Source organism: Poeciliopsis prolifica, unplaced genomic scaffold (assembly GCF_027474105.1).
Source record: "Poeciliopsis prolifica strain line A6 unplaced genomic scaffold, Auburn_PproV2 SCAFFOLD033, whole genome shotgun sequence".
NCBI classification, from domain to species: domain Eukaryota; kingdom Metazoa; phylum Chordata; class Actinopteri; order Cyprinodontiformes; family Poeciliidae; genus Poeciliopsis; species Poeciliopsis prolifica.
In genome coordinates this window covers 3,502,505-3,521,585 of record NW_026562408.1, presented here as the reverse complement: position 1 = coordinate 3,521,585, position 19,081 = coordinate 3,502,505, and the positions used below count along the sequence as shown (strand labels likewise).

Sequence of the window (19,081 nt, the reverse complement as noted above, 5' to 3'; positions counted from 1 at the left end):
AGATAGAAGACTTCTCAGATCTGATGATAAATCAGATCAGATGGGCTGAATTTTACCAGCTGCAGAGTACAGTCCATACTGATTGTACCAAAGCTACAGAATGAATTGCTTGAGAATTGCTTCAGCTTCTTTGTAACTGTTTATTGTGGCTTGGGAATTTGGTTTGATTTCGGTTGTAAGGTGCTGTTCTTTTGCAGATCTGTATTTAATGTCTGTTTTGTTTGACCTGAAGCAATGGCCCAAGCCTTGCATATGATACTATGGAGGATATGAGAAAACAGAAGACCCAGTTTGGCTTGTATTCCCGTGCTGATGTTTGTTCTACCGTGTCAGTTCTGTTTTTGCATGTTCTTTCAGTTAGTGTGGGAAATCTGCTCTTGTACAAATCTAAAATGTTGGTCAAAGCTTGGCAAGTTGGGCTGTTTTCAGACATTTGTAGTGTGTTGCTACATTTTTACATCCTTCAAACTTTTTCTAATTTTGTCACATTACAGGAATGTGACAAAATGAGTTGTGACTCATTCCATTACAGGAATAGAATAAATAAGTAAAATTCAAACTCAAAATTCAGTGAGTTTGAATTTTATAGGAACAACACAAGGTTGGGGATAATCTTAAAAATATATGGCAAAATGTGCTTTTGTGTTCAGCCCTATGAATAAATCTCTTAGAACTGCCATGTGCTGTAATTACACCTGCAAGAATTTGCAGTGTACGTCTTTGGAATCTTTCTTTCCCTCCAGATTTTGAATGTTACACAATTCTTCATGTTAGCTTCACATTAGCTTTTAATTCTTGCCACAGATTCTTTATTAGATTTGTTGTAGGTCTGGACTTTGACTGGTCCATTCTAAAATATACATATACTTTAATCTTAGCTGTTATATTGTAGCTCTGGTTGTACATTTAGGATTTTTGTTCTGCACGAGGATAAACTTTGTCTGAAGGCTTTTGTTGGCTTTGAACTTCTTGAAGGATTTCCCTGCATTTAACTACATCCATCTTTGTATCAATTCTGACCAGATTTCCTGTTCATCCTAAAGCGAAGCATTCTTACATCATAATGCTGCCACTTCCATGTTTTTCTGTGGGGATGGCATATGAAATGTGATGTGACGCATAAGAAAGACTGTCCCTGAATGAGGAAATTCTAACTTTAGTGTGCAATATGGCTGCCACACATGTTGAATGTAGTGAAAGATGCCAGCATAAACAGCATAGTGTTGTAAAATATTTATTTGTATGTATTTGTTTATATTTAAATGCATGAAATTCTGAGAAATGCATAATTGGCTAGTATTGCTAATGGTAGTTCGTGACTTGTAAAATTAGCTAAACTTGTGGGTGACGTCATTACCAGATCCACACTCTGATCAATGAGACAAACATTAGCTCCACAGATTGTCCTTTCAACTGTTATCAAGTATTCTGTCCCTGCTAGAACATAGCAGATCCTCACAGCATGATTCTTCCACCTTGGCTCACAGTAGGGATTGTATTTCCAGGGATTATTTCCAGAGATACAGTTTATTTTATGCAAGTTCTCTATTCATTAGAAAAGTGACTACCAAGAGTATCAACTGAATCCTCTAAAATTATTTTAGAGGAACTAAAGTAAATGTGGCAGAATGCATATTCACAACACACTTTTCAAATTTTTCTTCATAAAAAATTTGAAAACCATCATTTCTCTTCCATGTTACAATTATGAGATTCTTTGTATTTGGGTATCACAGCAAATCCTAAAACAACACACTGAAGGATTTTGACTGCAATACTACAAAACTTTGGATGTTGTTAATACTTCTGAAAGGCATTGTAACTACGCTCTTTAACCCGTCAGACACATAAAGTAGCTTCTGAGTTTAGAAGTGGCTCCAAACACCAGGGAGGGGATGAAAAAGTGAGGTGCCTGCCTGGCAGAGCGTAGGTCATGTGGTTCACAGAAGTAGGTCTGTTTTTCTGAACCCTGTAGCATTTAACCCCTGTGGAGTTCATGGTAATAGTGTGTGCTATGAGCTTTGCTTTCCACAGTGCCTTCACCCTCAGGCTTTCTTTACTCACATAAGCTGCAGTTCTCCAGGATTTTAACCTGGTTTTTAATAAATACTAGAAAATCCCAAGACAGTTGCACAGACTCAACTACAGCATTGCAAGTGAAAATGCTGTGCATCTATATTACTTATGTTGACTGGTATGTTGCGGTTATTCCTCTTGTGCAAGTTCTGAGTTTTACCAGTCACAGTGGTAGTCTCTGTACATTGTTGTTATTGTCAAGATTTGTTTCATACTTTCCACTTGTTTTTGTTTCTTTTTTTTTTTTTAATCACAAAGCATGGCAAAACTGAAACTGTACTGTTTCAGTTTTGAAACTGTACAGTAAAAGTTCAGATTAGATAATGTACACATTAAGCAGGCAACAGTAAGCCCAAAAACTAAACCTTCATAGAGGCAAATAAGGTGATGAACTAATAGCTCAGAATAAAACCCCAAGAAGGAAGCATCATAATATATTTGATTGTATTCTCAGTGGGGGAGTTAATGTGAATCCACTTTCCTTCATCTGAATTGTTGGCTCAAATATATATGTCTGACATGGATAACTATAAAGCAAAACCAAGAAATCGCAACATATTGCCATCAACATTTGTGTCGGCTGATGCGAATCATGTTTTGACATATCGGTAACGGTCCGAAAAGTGTCAGGTGATGTGACAATGATGGAGTACAGGATTGTGACATTTAACCGAAGCAGAGAAGTCATATAGTTTGTCACTCCTGCACTTTTGAAAGTAGAGGGGAATATGCATAATACATGGTTTAATATCGTCTATTGGCTGACCTGACCAGGATTTTAAATTATTTCACTTGTCCCAATTACTAATGTAAGTCATTTAACATAACAACTTTTTTTCTTTCTGAACTTTGATTGTTGTGGTTCAGATCAAAAGAAAACCCTTATTCTAATGCTGAGTGCTAATCTAAGCTTCATTAAGTTCTGAGTGTCTTAAAACACGTTTTATGTTGCAGTCTGAAAATCCTCCACCGTTATTAAAAGTTAGTATGATGAAAATGTCAGACTTAGCAAATCATATAGTCATATTTGGATGTATTTCTAATATAATGGAACTCAGAGAGTACCTGCAGGCCTTTCAGAACATCACTTTGAAGTACTGAAATGGATGAGTGCAAAAAGTAGGTTTTAATTTGACAGTTTTGGGAGAATAAACATCTTTAAGCTTCTTTGAGGCTGAAGGTAAAGCCTACTGAGCAACAGCTTGTAGCCAGAGGAGTCGCTGGCTTTTTAAAGTCTGGGATCTCTGATGCACAGATGAGAACTATGACAGTATTTAAGGAATTTCTATTTTTGAGGTGACACTCACTATAGAATGACTGGAAAAATAGTAAAAATAGAAGGAAGGAAAGGATGAAATGTTCAGATACGTGGTGGAGTTGGGATGTTGGACACTTTAGATAAAAACAATAACGTTATGAATTTCAGATATTGGTCTTTGTTTGTTTTTGAAAAGCAGGAAACAAGACAAGTTTGTTAGCGTTGCTGCTTGTCGTCAGCTGCATACTTGGCCAAGGCGGAGTCGAGGCTGAAAGCTTATCAGTGTGCCACTCGCAATATTTGTTTGTGGTCGGGGTCGTGTTTTTCAGCGTGAGAGCATATTTTGTGTATACACATTGTAAGGGTGTGAGAGTGTTTACACATGTTGATGTGTGCATACACAGATATGTGGCGTTGCCGGTATGCCAAGGATGGCCCAGCTGAAGGTGGAGCTGTGGACGTACTGTGCTCTGTTTTGTTTTTAAAGCCATCTCATCAACCCGGTTCATCTTTCAAAGCATTTTAGACTCTGAACTAGAGTATTTTGATTAAAATTTAGCAAATGTTTCAAAAAGCAGAATGAAAATGAACATAAAATAGATTATTGACAAAGGAGTTTAACAAAACTGTTTTTCAAATATTTAGGTCGATCTCAGAATGATATAATACTTCAGCAAACAGTTGTACGTTAATTTATGCAGCTGTTTATTTTTGAACACTTCAAAAAAGGAAAAAAAAAACATGCATTAAATCCATGTGATCTGTCGTATCTTTTGTATTATTTTGTGATATTTTATGATCTTGCGCAGAGGTGTTCAGCCAATATTTGAAGCAACAATTCTCGGATCCTATTTTCATGTGCAAATTAGAAATGCTGTCTCCTCCTCTTGCTACGGTCTCTATGTGTTAATTAGGTCAGTGCTGCATTAAAAGATAAGTCTAATGACTGCTGCTCCACTTTAAACACTGGTTGCCACAATAACAAAAAAGGAATCTAAACTACATGCCTTCTGAGGGAAGGAAAGAAGTCAAATTTGTCCTTTTTCTCTGTCCCCTGTAGGAGCGAACCAGGTCATTTGACAGCTTCAACATGAACACTCTGGAGAACTCCCTGATCGACATCATGAGAGCTGAGCAAGACACCCTGAAAGGTAAATATGACAACTGAAAATCAAGAAACATGTCGACGAGCAGGAGTACAATGCTTTTTAACAAGCCTGATGCACATGGAGCAATCAAACAAAAAAATACACATACTCTTCCTTATAACTTAATTCAATGTTTAAAATTTGAAATAAACCCTTTTGCATGCTGTGATGTTTGGACAAGCCACAATTAATGATGCATTTTATGCATACTTCTAAGTTGAATTTTACAATTTTCTTTTAAAAACTACAAGACAACGCCTGCAGACGCTGAAAGGCTGTGCTTTGAGCGTCCTCAAGCTCAATAACCAACATTACTCAATGCTCATAGAGTTAAAGTTACAGGTACAACCTTTTAGCAATGCCAGAGGCTTGTACCCTGATAACCAGCAGCACACTTAGTAAAGTACAACATGTTAATTAAGTTTGAGCATGTAAAATGGAGAGAAGTTGCAATGTTTTTCATACTTGCAGTGAGAATGTGATGCAATTCCCAGACACAAGTTCTTTCTTCTAAAGCAAACTGAACTTTATCCTTTGATTTTCATCATTTCTAAACTTCACAAGACTTTCCCAACAAATAACTAGAAATTTTCTGTTAATCTACAAAATTCTTTTGTGTCAGCAGCCTGTGTTCAATCAATAGAAAAAAAGTATATTGACTTTTTTTTTCCATCAGATGATCAGTGTTAGTTGATCAAGGTCAATTGATTGTAGAAATCCAAAACTTGATTAATTAATTGCTTCTTTGCAAATCAACATTTTATTACATGGTAAAAACTATTTTTGTGTCTTTTGGAGAGAATGTGAAGAACAGATGGGTGTGCTCTAAACTGAAATCCATCTTGTTCTTATGCAGCCCTATTTTAGGTGTCAACAGTTTTATTAAATAATTTTGACATACATAAATACCCTATTGTTCCAAGTGATTTTGTGTCTTTTGACCAAAATGTATTTATAATTTTTGATTCAACTGTGAGATTGCAAATATTTATATTATGATGATGACTGTGATTCAGTACATTTTGCATTTCTGTTTACAAAAAGATCTTGTAATAAATCACCACTTTTAAATCACCAGTCCTGAACATTAAGTGGGAATCTTCAAGGGTGCACCGACTGTAGTTTTCTGGCTGATAGTAAATTAATTCCGATTTTGGCCGATACATTTTTTTTTTTTCTGAAATGTTCCTCAATATAGCAAGAAAGTTGTTGAGTTGGCAACAGTAGGGTAACTATTGTTAATTGTAAATGTGCAAACATAACTTGGAGCGCCAGTCTGTCAGTCAGATCTTTCTCACCAGTGAGCAAAAGAGGACAGTCGTTGATTCTTAGATCTTTGCCTGGTTAGATAAGATCAGTGGCTGAGATCGGCTTCACATGAACTCCCACAATTAAAGAAATCGGCATCGATAGATCGACTGGCCAATAAATCGGTGCCCCCTTACAATCTTCTTTCTAAGGGAAATTAGTTTAGCGTAGTTTTTTATGCTAATCTATATGCAAACCATTTCTAGCAAAATTTTACAGTAATCATACCTGAACAATACTTGGGTAATAGTAAATCACTGTCACGATTCTTATCTGTTGGTTAAGAGTGAGGACCTCTCAACCTTTAGTGTAATCCTTTGAGTGCTGCATGCTGACTAAACTTGTCAACCCCAATGTCTTAGCTGTTAAATAGATTACAAGACTTCAATGCCAATAACAGCCATGTTTTAATTAATTGTTACAGATTGAATGAAAAAATAGAAATGATGAAAAAAATAAGTGATTTTTAAAAGTTGTCCCACATGGATATAATAGATTCACTCATTAACTGTTTAACATTGCTGAAGCTGAGTGGGGGTGTTGCTTTTTCTATTTGAATACATGGCATAATATTAAGCTTGTAACATTTGAACTGTTTAATGAAGTCCACAAGCCTGCCTCCAGAACCCAAAATTAGCGGTTTTTATCTCTGGCTTGAGAGAGCTCCTTTTTTATGCTTTAGCGGAAGAAATGGGTTGGACAAAAATAGTGGCTAAGCTAACTCTGGTTTTTGTTTTAAACTGGGGGAAGTTTGGTCATAAATGACTCAAAGTAGCCAGGGTTTGTGTTTTTTTTGTAATCCATCTGAACACATAAACTTCCTTACAAAAAAACATAGGTCTAGATAAGAAAATGATTTTTTCTTTTATCTCACCAAACACAATAAAATATCTATAAAGGGCACCACCTTGTGAAACGCATAAAATTAGTGCCACTATGACAATAACAAGATAATAAAAACATTAAAATATAGGCTCTTTTTTCATGAATACCTTTTTTATTATTTTAACCCTAAACACGCAAAGCTCATGTGCGTCCAGCCGTGATTTTGTGTTCTTTTGTCAGAGCTTATTATAGAAAATATTTTTAATATTACAATTGAAAGTTAAAAATCTTTATTACCGTCAGTGTTATGGTATCAGGCTTTTGACACAGTTTTCTTTGACACTAGCGTTTTATTATGTTTGTAGTAAAATGAATCACAGCACATTTTTCACTCTAATTTTTTTTCTCCATTATACTCTGGACTGTTAGTGAAATGTACATTGCACAGTGGTAAAACCATGAAGCACACCATATCGTCTCCCAGACTTATCATCCTTTCCTTTGACGTGTAGATCTTGGAAGCAATCAAATTTTACAGTCATAATTTTCATAATTATAGTGCAGCTTAGTACAGTAGTATGACAGGTGGAGCTTGAGTAAATTTGCACTTTATCCCATAGAGGATAGTTTTAAAAACATTATTACAAGAGGTTTTCTTGTAATAATTTCTCATTTGAACTGAACGTGTTCAACAAAATTGAGCACAACAAAGCAAGGGAAGAGGCAAGACAAAATGTCTACAGAAGAAGTGGCTTTGAATCCCTTCCAGCATTGTTCCGACTGACAGAAAGGGTTTCTCTGTTCGTCCACTGCACATAAACACACCACTGCATTGTGCGAGGTTGTTCATACATGTGTTTTTAAGTGGACTGTTTGTGTGCAGCCAGCAGCATGCAAATAAGCGTCACAAAGCAGCTACAATTAAGCCCTGCAGACACACTGGGTTATGGTGTACCTGTTTACTCCTCAGAGATTTAAAATGAATAATGGCAGCCTGGAGCTTTGTTGGACTTTGAATTTCAGGTGGTGCAACTATGTGCACCTTATGTTTATTACCTGGCGAATTCACATGGGGAGATAAATAGGTAAATTCTGCAGTGAAGAGTCACACTGCAGTCTTTATCTGGTTCGGGTCAGTCCCTATGGTTCTGTTTCCTCTGTTCTATGAGTTCAGTTTGCAGAGTGTGGAGGAGGGGCCCACAGATTTTCTTGTGACAGGAGCATCGGAATGCACCAATCACCAGGCAGTCCGTACCCACACAACAATGGCTGCACTATTTCAGCTCTTTCATCTCATTATTCTTTCTGGTGCAAGCGGGCCTTGCATAACTTTGAAGATTGTTTGGCATCATAACATGTATTTGTGTGTTTGGGAGGTGGCCCTTGCAAATTGCTCAGTGTAAAAAGTATGGTATGAGGATACAGATTGGAAAATGGAGTTGCATGAGAGGGCGAGAGATGGTTCATATTTTGTAGCCCCAGTATCTAACAAAAAGCCAGTTTTTTGTAATTTCATATTTTAAAAATACATTGTAAAACTAAAATCTAAGGTATAAAAAGACCTCTGGCACCAAACCCATGGGGTGGAGGACATTTAGTCTGGTGGTGATGGCTCTGGACATTTTTGGGTTTTCTGTTTCACATACCTCTAAAGTGTTGCATGAAGAACTGGAACAGTAGTTGTGAATTGGCAGTCGGGGGTTCCTAATTATGAAGAAAAGGACAGGAGAATATCTTCCAGCAATTAAGTGATTGCACATTCCAGTCTCCCTGGGGAAGCTTAATCTTGGACGTTGGAAAAGAGGCTCCATCTGACCCTCCAAGCTCTGATTTCAAAAAAGTAATGTAGCCTTCATCCTGGCATGGAAGAGTGGATGAGAATGTGTCAAATCTGGGTTGCTTTTAACTGGTACCCCAGCCTTGTATACCAAAAACAAAGCTGAGATTAGTTCTGTTTGTGGCGTTCATGGAAATGATTTCGAGTAGTAGTATCAATATCCCTCACAGCAAACCCACCATAAAGTGGTGAAGAGTTAATGACATTTTCGACTTCAAATAGTAAATCTTTATCAGTTCATGTCAGTGATGGTTCATAAAACATTCGTGTTTGTATTTATTTAATTGTCTGATTTATATTTGTTTTTAAGTGTTGCATGTGGTCAGGACGTCAGTCAAATGCCAGGTCTCAGGACCTGAAATGGTCCTCATAAGAAGGCCCAGTAGAAACTGCACTCCTTGTGGTAACTCATACAGCACAGCCTTCCTTAGGAGCTGCTGGTCATGTGCTCATCCATCACTGTGTGGTTTGGCCTACCCATAAAAGAAAAAAAAAACAAAACATCAGTCAAGTTGTACATTGATTCCCACTTGTCATTTTCATATGCTAAAAAAGGTTCAGAAACTTTCCATTGGAATTTAACCCGTCAGACGTCCTGAAGAGATGGAATCTTTTTGTCTGTGAGCATGAGTTCTTGGCTTTTTCTTGCCAAGATGGAAATGTTTGACAGTGGCTGATTATCCATGATAACACTTTAGGACTGTAGATACAACCTTGAAGTGCCTGGATAAAAACAAACAAACAAACAAACAAAAAAATTCCAATTTGAAACTGCCCCTGAACTTCCTGAACACTTGATCTGTTATATGGCGTGTTGAGGGTCTCTGAAGTTGTGGATATTGGATTATTTTTTACGTTTCTATGGCTGGACATTAGCCAATTTTAGCTACAGCATGAGTCTTTTTCAGATAGTGTGATGTGTCTTGACTATTACCTTTTGTCTTATCATATACTGCAGCAGGTGAGCCTTATCACCTTTTAGACTGCTTACTAACCAAACTAAAAACTGCAAAATCATACAGTTTGGATCACTACATTATAACACTTTTGTTTCCTGTTATTGTTGCCATTACAAAAACAGCCTTTCATTTCTGGAGCCTGCATCATTATGATAAAAGCCAACTTTGTAGTTTGTTCTTTACTTTGGGTCCAATCCTAAAGCTTCTTTACTTTGGTTCCAACCTTGGATCCTAGGAATAATTAGACTGTTTTCTGGAAATACTTACACAGAGTTAAAAGAGAGTAAAGATATTATATGAAACACATATTGTTCTGTTTTTCTGTGTAGGTCGTCTGGGGTTCCCTCACCCTGGGGCGGACAACCCTCTGCCCCTTAACGGTATGTATGGCAACCTAAACACATTCCTCAAAAGTCTACTAACCCTGAAAACCAAAGATGAGTCGTCAAAAGGATTTTATATGCAAATCATGTTGAGTGGGAAACCTTAAATAAAGTAGAGATGTAATAATCATAATTTTGAGGCAAATGTGTAGTTTTTGTATAGCATTCAACCTGCTTATAAGGATTTTAGGCAGCTTTGGTAATTCAGCAGGACTAAAAAGATGTCTTTTTTTCTGAACTATGCTTTAACACAATTGGAGGTAGAAACATAATATTACACCCTGTGTCTGAGAGAGCAGTTGATCTAAAACATGGTTTTGGCTGCTGAAAATAAAAACAAAGAATGACCAAGTTGACATTTGAAATGTGTCCAAGCATATTATATTAGCCATTAGCATGGTTACCATTGCTGAAATTACCACCTTTGTGTCTTATTCCCTCCCAACATTTTTCAGTGCAGCATGTTCCAAAGAGAGGTTGAATGGTCAAGAGGAAGCAATAGAGCAATATTTTGGTACTTTAATTAACCACCTTATCTAAAGTGACTGAAAATCTTGCTCTCTCTTAGTTTGAATGAAGCATAAAGATGCTTTAAACTACCATATACCTTTTCCTTTTAATTAGCTGTTCAGTCTTTTTGTATTTTGTAATACATTTGAAAGTTAATAGTCAAAATATTTAACTTTGAGTCGAAGAAAGTCCACACCAAAGAGTGTTGTCAGCATGAGATGGTTGCACGTATTCCTTGGTACATTCACTGATCAGAAAAGTGGTGAACCTTTGAAATTTTGACCAACCAATCAAACTGAACATTAGTCGACAGAAATCTGCCTCATGAGGATACACAAATGTCTTGGTGTGCTTCTGAAGCTTTGGAGAAAATCTTTGGGATCATGTTTTAATATTGCTCTATTTTCTTGCTGGACTTATATTATTGTCTTTCTGTCTTTCTAATGATGTTTTGCCTCTGGGAATCTTCTGTTGTTTTGCAACTCAAAGCAAAATAATCATTTCTTTTCACACTTGCAGAGGAGCTTAGGCTTGAATACTTGAATATAAAATAATTTACCTTCTTGTTTCATTTTGTGGCTGGATCTATTGCTTTGCTCTTGAATTAGAGAAGGATGTAAGAAATCTAATGAAATGGAATAATTTTTATGAAAGCAGTGGTTTGATAGATACAGAAGATTTTTTTGTGGAAGATATTCTAGATTTTGTCTGGAATTAGTGAACTCCTGTGGTGGTACAGCATGTGAGCATAATTGGAAAATAGGATCGTTCTTAGAGTTGAGATTTAAACTGTCATGCAGTCTTTTTGTTCATTGCTCTGTACTTGTAGTGTTTTAACGTCATCTGTACGGGCTTCGACCGGCGGGTAAAACAGGAACTGCCAGTAGTTTCTTGAAAAGCCTGCTGGGTCACATGGTTGGATCACATGGTCAGGAGCTGTCATGGTGCCCTGAGACAGATGGTGCCAGTGGATAGAGGCTGCACACCAGTCCTGGTTTTCTCTCTCTGCCTCATAAGGATACGCAGATTGCATTCCTCATTCTCTTCCTTCCCCCATCCTCCCTCCCTCCAGTCACTCTCATTGTAGCTCACCCCCTCACAGCTTTTTATCAGCTCATTTCTCCATCGCTTCTAATCTATTTTTCTCTTTCACACTTGCATATACACACACACACGAACACACACATGCATCTTTTTATAGCACTCTCTGCTCTCTTTCAATCTGCTTTACTACCTCTCAGTATTTTTCTCCGTTTCTGGCTGCCTTTGACCTTCCCCGGCAGAGTTAATGTCCATCTGGTTTGGAATGTCCACTGAGGGAGGATTACTGCTGCCGCGTTCCGGCCGCTTCTTCACCCATTCCGGGTTCTTGCAATTGGAGATTGTTTTTGGCTGTTTTAAACTCCTGTTTAAAAAAGCTCTAGTTTTCATCCTTATGAAACTGCTTCCACTGCCTCCGCTTGGAAAATTATACACTATGACTGAAAGGACATTACTTTTTTCCAAATACAAACTGCTCAGTTCTCAGGCTGGGGCTGCTTGACCAGCCTTGCAGAGTATTGCTTTTGTTTGACTGCAGCTCTGACGTTACAGCGCCATCTTTGAATCGTACTAGGTTCCGTGATTGACTGTGATTAGGTAAAGTGATACGCTTTAGTCTAATTCCTGCTTCTTCCTTATTCTCTACATGATTAATTCACATCTCCTCTCGCTGTTGCCTGTAATTGTGCACACTTACTTTCTTTTATTACTTTGCAGTCAAGCTCAGTAAATGGGATCAGTATAACAGTGTTTTGCTAAAACTGCTTATCTAATCAAATCTGCAGATTAAAGTCCAAACACAGTTCTTTTCTTGAATACTTCTGTAAGCTGCTCTTTTTGCAGTTATGTTGCATTTCCAGGTTTAGCTTCGGGTGTCTCCAGGGTTACAATGTCCTATTTGGGCCTGATTCACTCTTTTAACTATACATCCTGTGGGCTTTATTCCATTGTGTTTTAATTGCCTCTCTTTTTATGCTAATGCTTGTTCTGTATTGAGTACAGATCCTTTCTGATGAACTGAGATTACCCTTCTACTCTCAGTCTTTCTGCATAAATAAGCACAATGCACATGTCACGTTCATCACAATAATTTAGAATATAATCTAAATTTATTCCTGTAATGTGATTCTGAAAAGTGAAATTAAGGTCAGTACACTCAAAGGGATACATTTCTGATATTTTTGATGGCTGTGGCTTGCAGCTAATGGAATTCTGAAATTTATTTTCTCCGAAAATAAATTTTCTATTAAAAAATATATAGTATATGGTTTTAAATCCAAAAATGTCACATTATGACCTTGACAGTCATGCAGAAGATTGCTGGCTTAACAGTTTTTCAGGCGACTGTGACTGAAACATGCCACAAGGAGGGGGTAAGTCACAAAAGGTCACTGCTAAAGAAGCTGGCTATTTGTAGAGCTTTACCCTAGCTTAATGATGGTAAGTTGAATGAAAGGAAAAAATATTGGTATGAAGTGCTCGAGCAACAAAGATGGCTGCAGCAGATTATAAAGAAAAGCTTTTTCAAGAAGACATTGATGCTTCAAGTGCCAAAACCCAGTTTTATTTAGGCTACAACTTTGCATTATTTGTGTTAAACTACATAGTTTGTTGGTACTACAGTGTTAATCTGCTGGTTTCTGTCAACTTTGTTTTATTAAGTCCAAATCACTGCAGCCATTTACTTGTAAATTTGATCTCCTCATGCTTCTCTCTGATGGCAAGATTTATGGAGACGCTGATTTCATTTTACTGGAGAAGGAAAAAACATCTTCCAGTGCTTTTCAGTACTAACTCTTTCTGCTGGATTACTGGAATAAAGAAATGTTTCAGAAATTCTCTAATTTTGGAAACATGCAAGATTAGATAAAAACGTCTTCTTGAAAAGGACTTTGTTTATAATCTGCTGCAGCCATCTTTGTTGCTCTAGCTTCATACCTGTAATTTTTCCAATAATTGAACATACTGATTCAAAAACCAAATCTATAAAAAAATGAAATGCATCCACTCGGTACCCGCTTACATAAATTGATATTTGTGTGAGTTCTGCAGGCTGATTATGATTCAGTGCTGATTAACAGAATCGAGTGCTAGCAGGCGAGCTAACTGTGGAGCACATTGTCATGAACCACCTGGCACTTTTATTGCTCTGGTTTATTATGCCATATTTACAAACAGCCTCTCCTTTGATTTATTTACTTATTTATTTATTTATTTTTTTTCCCCTCGTTCCACATGCAGCCAGGAATTATAGCAGGAGACGAGGTAAAACATATTCATAAATCTATAATGTCCATCTGTGGAATACATTATTTTAACCATTTATTTACTTTTTTTTCTATTAAACAAACTGTTTTCTGATTTATTTAATATTACCTGCATGTTTTTTTTTTATTTTCTTTAAATTTGATTTTCATGTTTTGAAATAAGTTTTTTTTTATGTGTGTGCAAAATTTTCTAAATGTTGAGTCTTGGTATAAATTTGTGAAACTGTGTCTTTTCCTCTCATTATGCTTCAGTCTTTGCATATTTCCTTTCCTCACGTGCGTTTTGCAACATTAAACTAGTGTTGCATTGAGCTGAGAGTTAATGAGGCAGCGAGCTACACAAAGCATCGTATGTCATTTACCCAATTCTGTGGTGGAAACACACACACACGTCACACTGTGGAAGTCAAGGCTAACACTCTCGCATAAAGCTTTGTAAAGCAGCTCAGGGCAGTTCGGATGGGATGGCTTAGCCTCCACCACGCATATGTTCCACAGTGAAAGTATTCAGACTTAAGAGGACTGCTGTGATTGTGTGATTAAGCCTGCATGCCTGCTTTGTGGGAAATCATTACAGTTGAGTAACTTCCACAAGATGAGCACATAACTTTTTGGAGATTTCTTACTTTTTGTTTTCACACTTCATATTTCTTTAATTTTAGTTTTATAGGATGCTTCCTAAACAGCAGCTCACAAAGTGTGCACACCAATTGAACTTTTTCCCCATGTTTCAACCACAAACTATATGAATTTAATGTTATCTACCAACTATGTAGATGAATTGGCTGGGAAATAATTTTTGGCATTTTTGACTTTGATAATCATGAAAAGGTGCAATCCAGAGATCTTTGACATGTTGACAGGAGATCACTAACCAGAGAATCAACCCAGAGCTCCATGAAAACTCTGGAGGAGCTGCAGGGATCCACAGCTATTTTGACAAAACAACTCTTAGGCTTGCATGCTACAAAATAGTTTTGTTTAGTTTTCATTCGATCAACAAGGCTATGGAGACATTTTCAGTTGTAAAAGATTTAAACATGCTGCATCAAAGGAAAACACAAACATTCCCTCAGTTTTTGCTTCTTTCTGCACATTTGCCAAGGCAAAAATCTATAAAACAGAAATCATCATCACCATTATGACATAACTTATCTTTACACTTTTCTTCTCATCTTGGCAACTGAATCTATTCTCTTCACCACCTTATGTTCTCTTAGGCCACTCCTCGCTCTTTCCAATGGAGGACAGTTTCCCTGATGACGAGCGAGCTGACCAGGGTCTTGCGGGCCTCAGCTCCCCGCACTGCTTTCCACATCAGAACGGAGAGCGTGTGGAACGCTACTCACGCAAGGTCTTTGTTGGCGGACTGCCCCCAGACATAGACGAAGGTACAGTCATTAAAATGAAAAACAAAGGCTTATTTCTCTCATATCAGAAGCTCTTTGTGTTTGAATTAAATAGATATTTAATAATTTTTCTTTCTGTTTCAGATGAGATAACTGCCAGCTTCAGGCGTTTTGGACACCTGTTTGTGGACTGGCCTCACAAAGCAGAGAGCAAATCCTATTTTCCTCCTAAAGGTATCGAAAATAAGTTAGACTTGTGCATGGCGCATAAAAGTTCCAGACACATGTACTGTAAAAATACTAAAAGTTCATTCTTTTTTACAGCAATTTTCTTGCGAACTGATATCTATAAATCTGCTTCTTAGTTTTCCTCAATACCTGTATTAGGTCAGCTTCATCCAAATGGGTCTGACTTTAGGTAACAATATGAATCACTTTTAGTAACATCTATAAAGTTTATACTTGTTTAATAGAGGCTCACCACTTCAGGTTGTAAAGCACATGCCTGAATTCGGAGATCGGATACACAGTCACAATAATCGGACTGTTAAATTGGAACTTCTGTACTTGAATGGCCTGCTTATGTTTGGTGCAGGCTACGCCTTCCTGCTGTTCCAGGACGAAAGCTCGGTGCAGGCCTTGATCGACGCCTGTATCGAGGAGGATGGCAAACTGTACCTCTGCGTTTCCAGCCCTACCATTAAAGACAAGCCAGTTAGTTTAAAGTCACACCGTTTTTCCATTTCTCTTTGTTGTCCTGACTTTTTTTTTCTTCTTCTTTTTTGAGTCTAAAGCTTTTTGTGTGCATGTGCTTCAGGTCCAGATTCGCCCGTGGAACCTGAATGACAGCGACTTCGTAATGGATGGATCTCAGCCTCTGGACCCGAGAAAAACCATCTTTGTGGGAGGAGTCCCCCGTCCTCTCCGTGCAGGTATCTTTCACTCTTTGTTCTTCCAGAGGTTAAATTGAAAACAAATGGGTATTTGTAATAAAAACTGTTGAATTTTAGGTACGCACAGTGCATACAGGCTGGATTTATACTTCATTTATGACCCATATTTTGAGCTCTTCGTGGAAAGTCTTTAAAATTTTTCTGCTGTTTGTTTTTGATCTCTGCATAAAAATAAGATATTTCCATTCTGTACTTTTCCTGCCTTGTTCCCATTTGCTTAATACTCCTCTCTGCTGTGTAATCAGACCTGCTGGATAATAAAGCTACAGAGGCATTGACCTACACTGGTGGTATTAAAATCAGCTCTTTGCAACCTGCTGAGCAGTTTAGAATATTGAAATGTATTGTTTCCTAATAGCAGTGGTATGTGTATTATGATTTCATGTCTGCGCTGCTGGTTGCTGCGCTTTAAGCCTCTGTCCGGGTGCTATAGTAGTGAACTAATATTCTGTTAACCCCTAAGATGGATTAAAGTAAAAAATAGTCAATTCCATAATTTTTATTTTACTAAACAAAGGTTTTTTGTTTAAAATCAGAACAAAATTAAATGTCCTGCAAAAGTATTCATTTCTTACATTTTGACAATTTTTTATGGGGATTTTATGTATTCGTGCAACAGAAAATAGTACCTGATTTTGAATTAGAAAGAAGATTTATTTTTGCAAATAAAATCTCTAAAGTGAGGGGTTAATTTATACTCATCCCTCTTTACTGTAAAACCCCTAAATACAATAAATACATTTACTTCAGAAATTTCAGTAGTAAATTCATGGAGCAAGATGTGCAAGAAGAAAGTTATATTTGAAAGAAAGTCATAAAAACCCCATATGCAGTTTTCCACAAGTCTTGCAGGAGATTCAGTGAGTATATTTTGTATGATGTAAATATGCACATTTACTCAATATGTTATTTTTATATTTCTTTGTGGTTTCAGTGTAATATTTGTGACAATCTTCAGCAAATTTTGTAATGACTTTTACATTTCCATGTTCGTGGCATTTGGTCGAATGCCAGGAATATTCTAGATGTACATGGTTTATCTGATGAAGAACCCATGTTTGAGACGACCCGGTTCTACATCATGGTGCAACGAAGCAGCTAAGACGGAACTCCTCCGGAGTAAAACCTGCTCCTGTTTATGAAGAAACCACTGCTGCTCATCCCCAGGAATGGGACAGTGGCAGTTTCATGCTGTGGGGATGTTTTTCTTCAGCGGGGGCTGGGAAACTGTTCGTAGTTAATAGAGAAAGGGATGGAGCTAAATATATGGTGGTCTCAGAAAAAAAAAACTGTTAAAGACTTGAGACTTGAGCAGGAAACCCCATAAACATCCAGCCGGTGTTATAGCTAAATTGTTAGGCTGGCCTGGTCACTAAATCCAGCTGGTAACTTGGAGCAAGACCTGAAAACCTTCCAATCTTACGACTTTCTGTTGGTAAATTACATAAAATCTTAACGGTGGAGTTTATGATTGTAATGTAACAAAAAGAAAATAAAAATAAAAAGTTTAAGGTGTGTGTATTTTTTCTCACTAGAATGTAAACTTAGAATCTTTTCACATCAGCAAAGTGTGTGCCATTCATGCTGGATTTTTCGCCGGGTATTTTTCACGCCTAGTGTTTCTCCTTTTGTTAAAACGACGCTGCTTTTGTTTTTGCTCCTCAGTGGAACTGGCCATGATCATGGACCGCCTGTACGGTGGAGTTTGCTACGCAGGCATCGACACGGACCCAGAGCTGAAGTACCCCAAGGGAGCGGGGCGGGTCGCCTTCTCTAATCAGCAGAGCTACATTGCTGCTATCAGTGCTCGCTTTGTACAGCTGCAGCACGGAGAAATCGATAAACGGGTGAGTGGAATAAAAAGGGAGCCTCTGTGTTTTTCCACCTCCCTCCTCGAAGCTCCTCTCTTTCTGAAGTTGTCTCAACACCAGTCTTACTTCCTGTTCCTTTCCCTCAAACTGCATTGCCTTTCTCGTTACAATAAGCAAAAAAATTAGATTTTTGCTGAAAGTAAAATATATTTGTTGGAAGTAAGGCAGTAAGCTGGAAGTTCAAAGTGTCAAACATTGCTCCTACATGAAGAATTATTTGACCTTCTCTTATAAAAGAAGTTTCTTTCCATGTTTTTTTTTTTTCACTTAAGTAGAAAAGCGGGAGGATGGGCAGAAGTTCAGCAAGACTTGCTTTAAGATTTGGAATCGACGATTTTCAGTTGAATTTCCATAAACTAACTTTTTGAGGTTTTAATCAGAGCCATGCATTTTGTAACGCTCTTGTTCAACAGAAGGATCTGCACTGATCCAAGCTGTAGATGTGCTCCAACTGTGAGTCACAAAATTGTGTGTGGGAGCAGTAAATGGGATTCTTGCATCTGGAACAAAGGTGCCGAAATCTCCCCTCCCACTCTGCAGCATCTCTGTAAACACTTTATTTTTACTACTGCAGGTGACATTTCTGTGTGTTAGCCTCGAAACAATAGTGCTAATAATGCTTCTTCTGCTGGGAGACACAACTCTGAACTCTGCTGCTTCTTGGCGTCACCACTTTCCAGTTTCAGTCACGTGGTTCCCTCATGGTGCAAGCTTATTTATTTGAGGATTCACACTAATATTCACAGCACTGGTGCACAATTTTCCATAAACAGTGAATTATGTGAATTTAACTAAGCACTTCAGTAAGTGAGGATACCTGAAAATCAACCTGGTGGAACTTCTAGTAAGATGTTTTTTCACACTTGAGGGATTTTTCAATATCTATCTGCTAATGATGGCACGATGCCAACTTAATAAGCTGGTGAAAAGTGAAGTTGACTGTTTCTGGAGTACAGTCTGACCTTAAGAAAGGAAAAGAACAGATTTGAGCATTTGGACAACTATCTTGAAAATTGACATTTAAATTTGACCTTAAAAAGCTCCTCAAATCTTTAAAAAATGCTCTGCGACCTTTAAAAGCAAAATGGAGCCAAACTATTAAACTGACTGTGTTTTCTTTACAATTAGTTAACTAGATGTTCATTAAAAATCTTGTATTTTCATTCTTCAGAAAACATGTCAAATTAAAACAAAACATATCACCTGGTAATAACATGTTTTAAAAAATTGCCAGCCTTATATGACAGGTAAATTTCTAATGAACACTGAAAAATATTTAAGGCTGAAACCTGGTCT

The 19,081-nt window shown here is 37.4% G+C and overlaps 1 protein-coding gene across 2 annotated transcripts in view; it reads left to right on the top strand.

The window, feature by feature from the left end:
- Positions 1–19,081, top strand: part of cpeb4b (cytoplasmic polyadenylation element binding protein 4b) — a 40,832-nt gene that overhangs the window by 15,568 nt on the left and 6,183 nt on the right. Inside the window, exons 3-10 of one of the 2 annotated variants that reach the window (XM_055051359.1) lie at positions 4,395–4,485; positions 9,741–9,791; positions 13,587–13,610; positions 14,833–15,003; positions 15,106–15,195; positions 15,557–15,675; positions 15,779–15,893; positions 17,580–17,761. In XM_055051359.1, coding sequence (XP_054907334.1) covers positions 4,395–4,485; positions 9,741–9,791; positions 13,587–13,610; positions 14,833–15,003; positions 15,106–15,195; positions 15,557–15,675; positions 15,779–15,893; positions 17,580–17,761 — 843 coding nt within the window. The remainder of the gene's footprint in view (positions 1–4,394; positions 4,486–9,740; positions 9,792–13,586; positions 13,611–14,832; positions 15,004–15,105; positions 15,196–15,556; positions 15,676–15,778; positions 15,894–17,579; positions 17,762–19,081) is intronic. The other variant, XM_055051360.1, reaches the window with a different exon arrangement.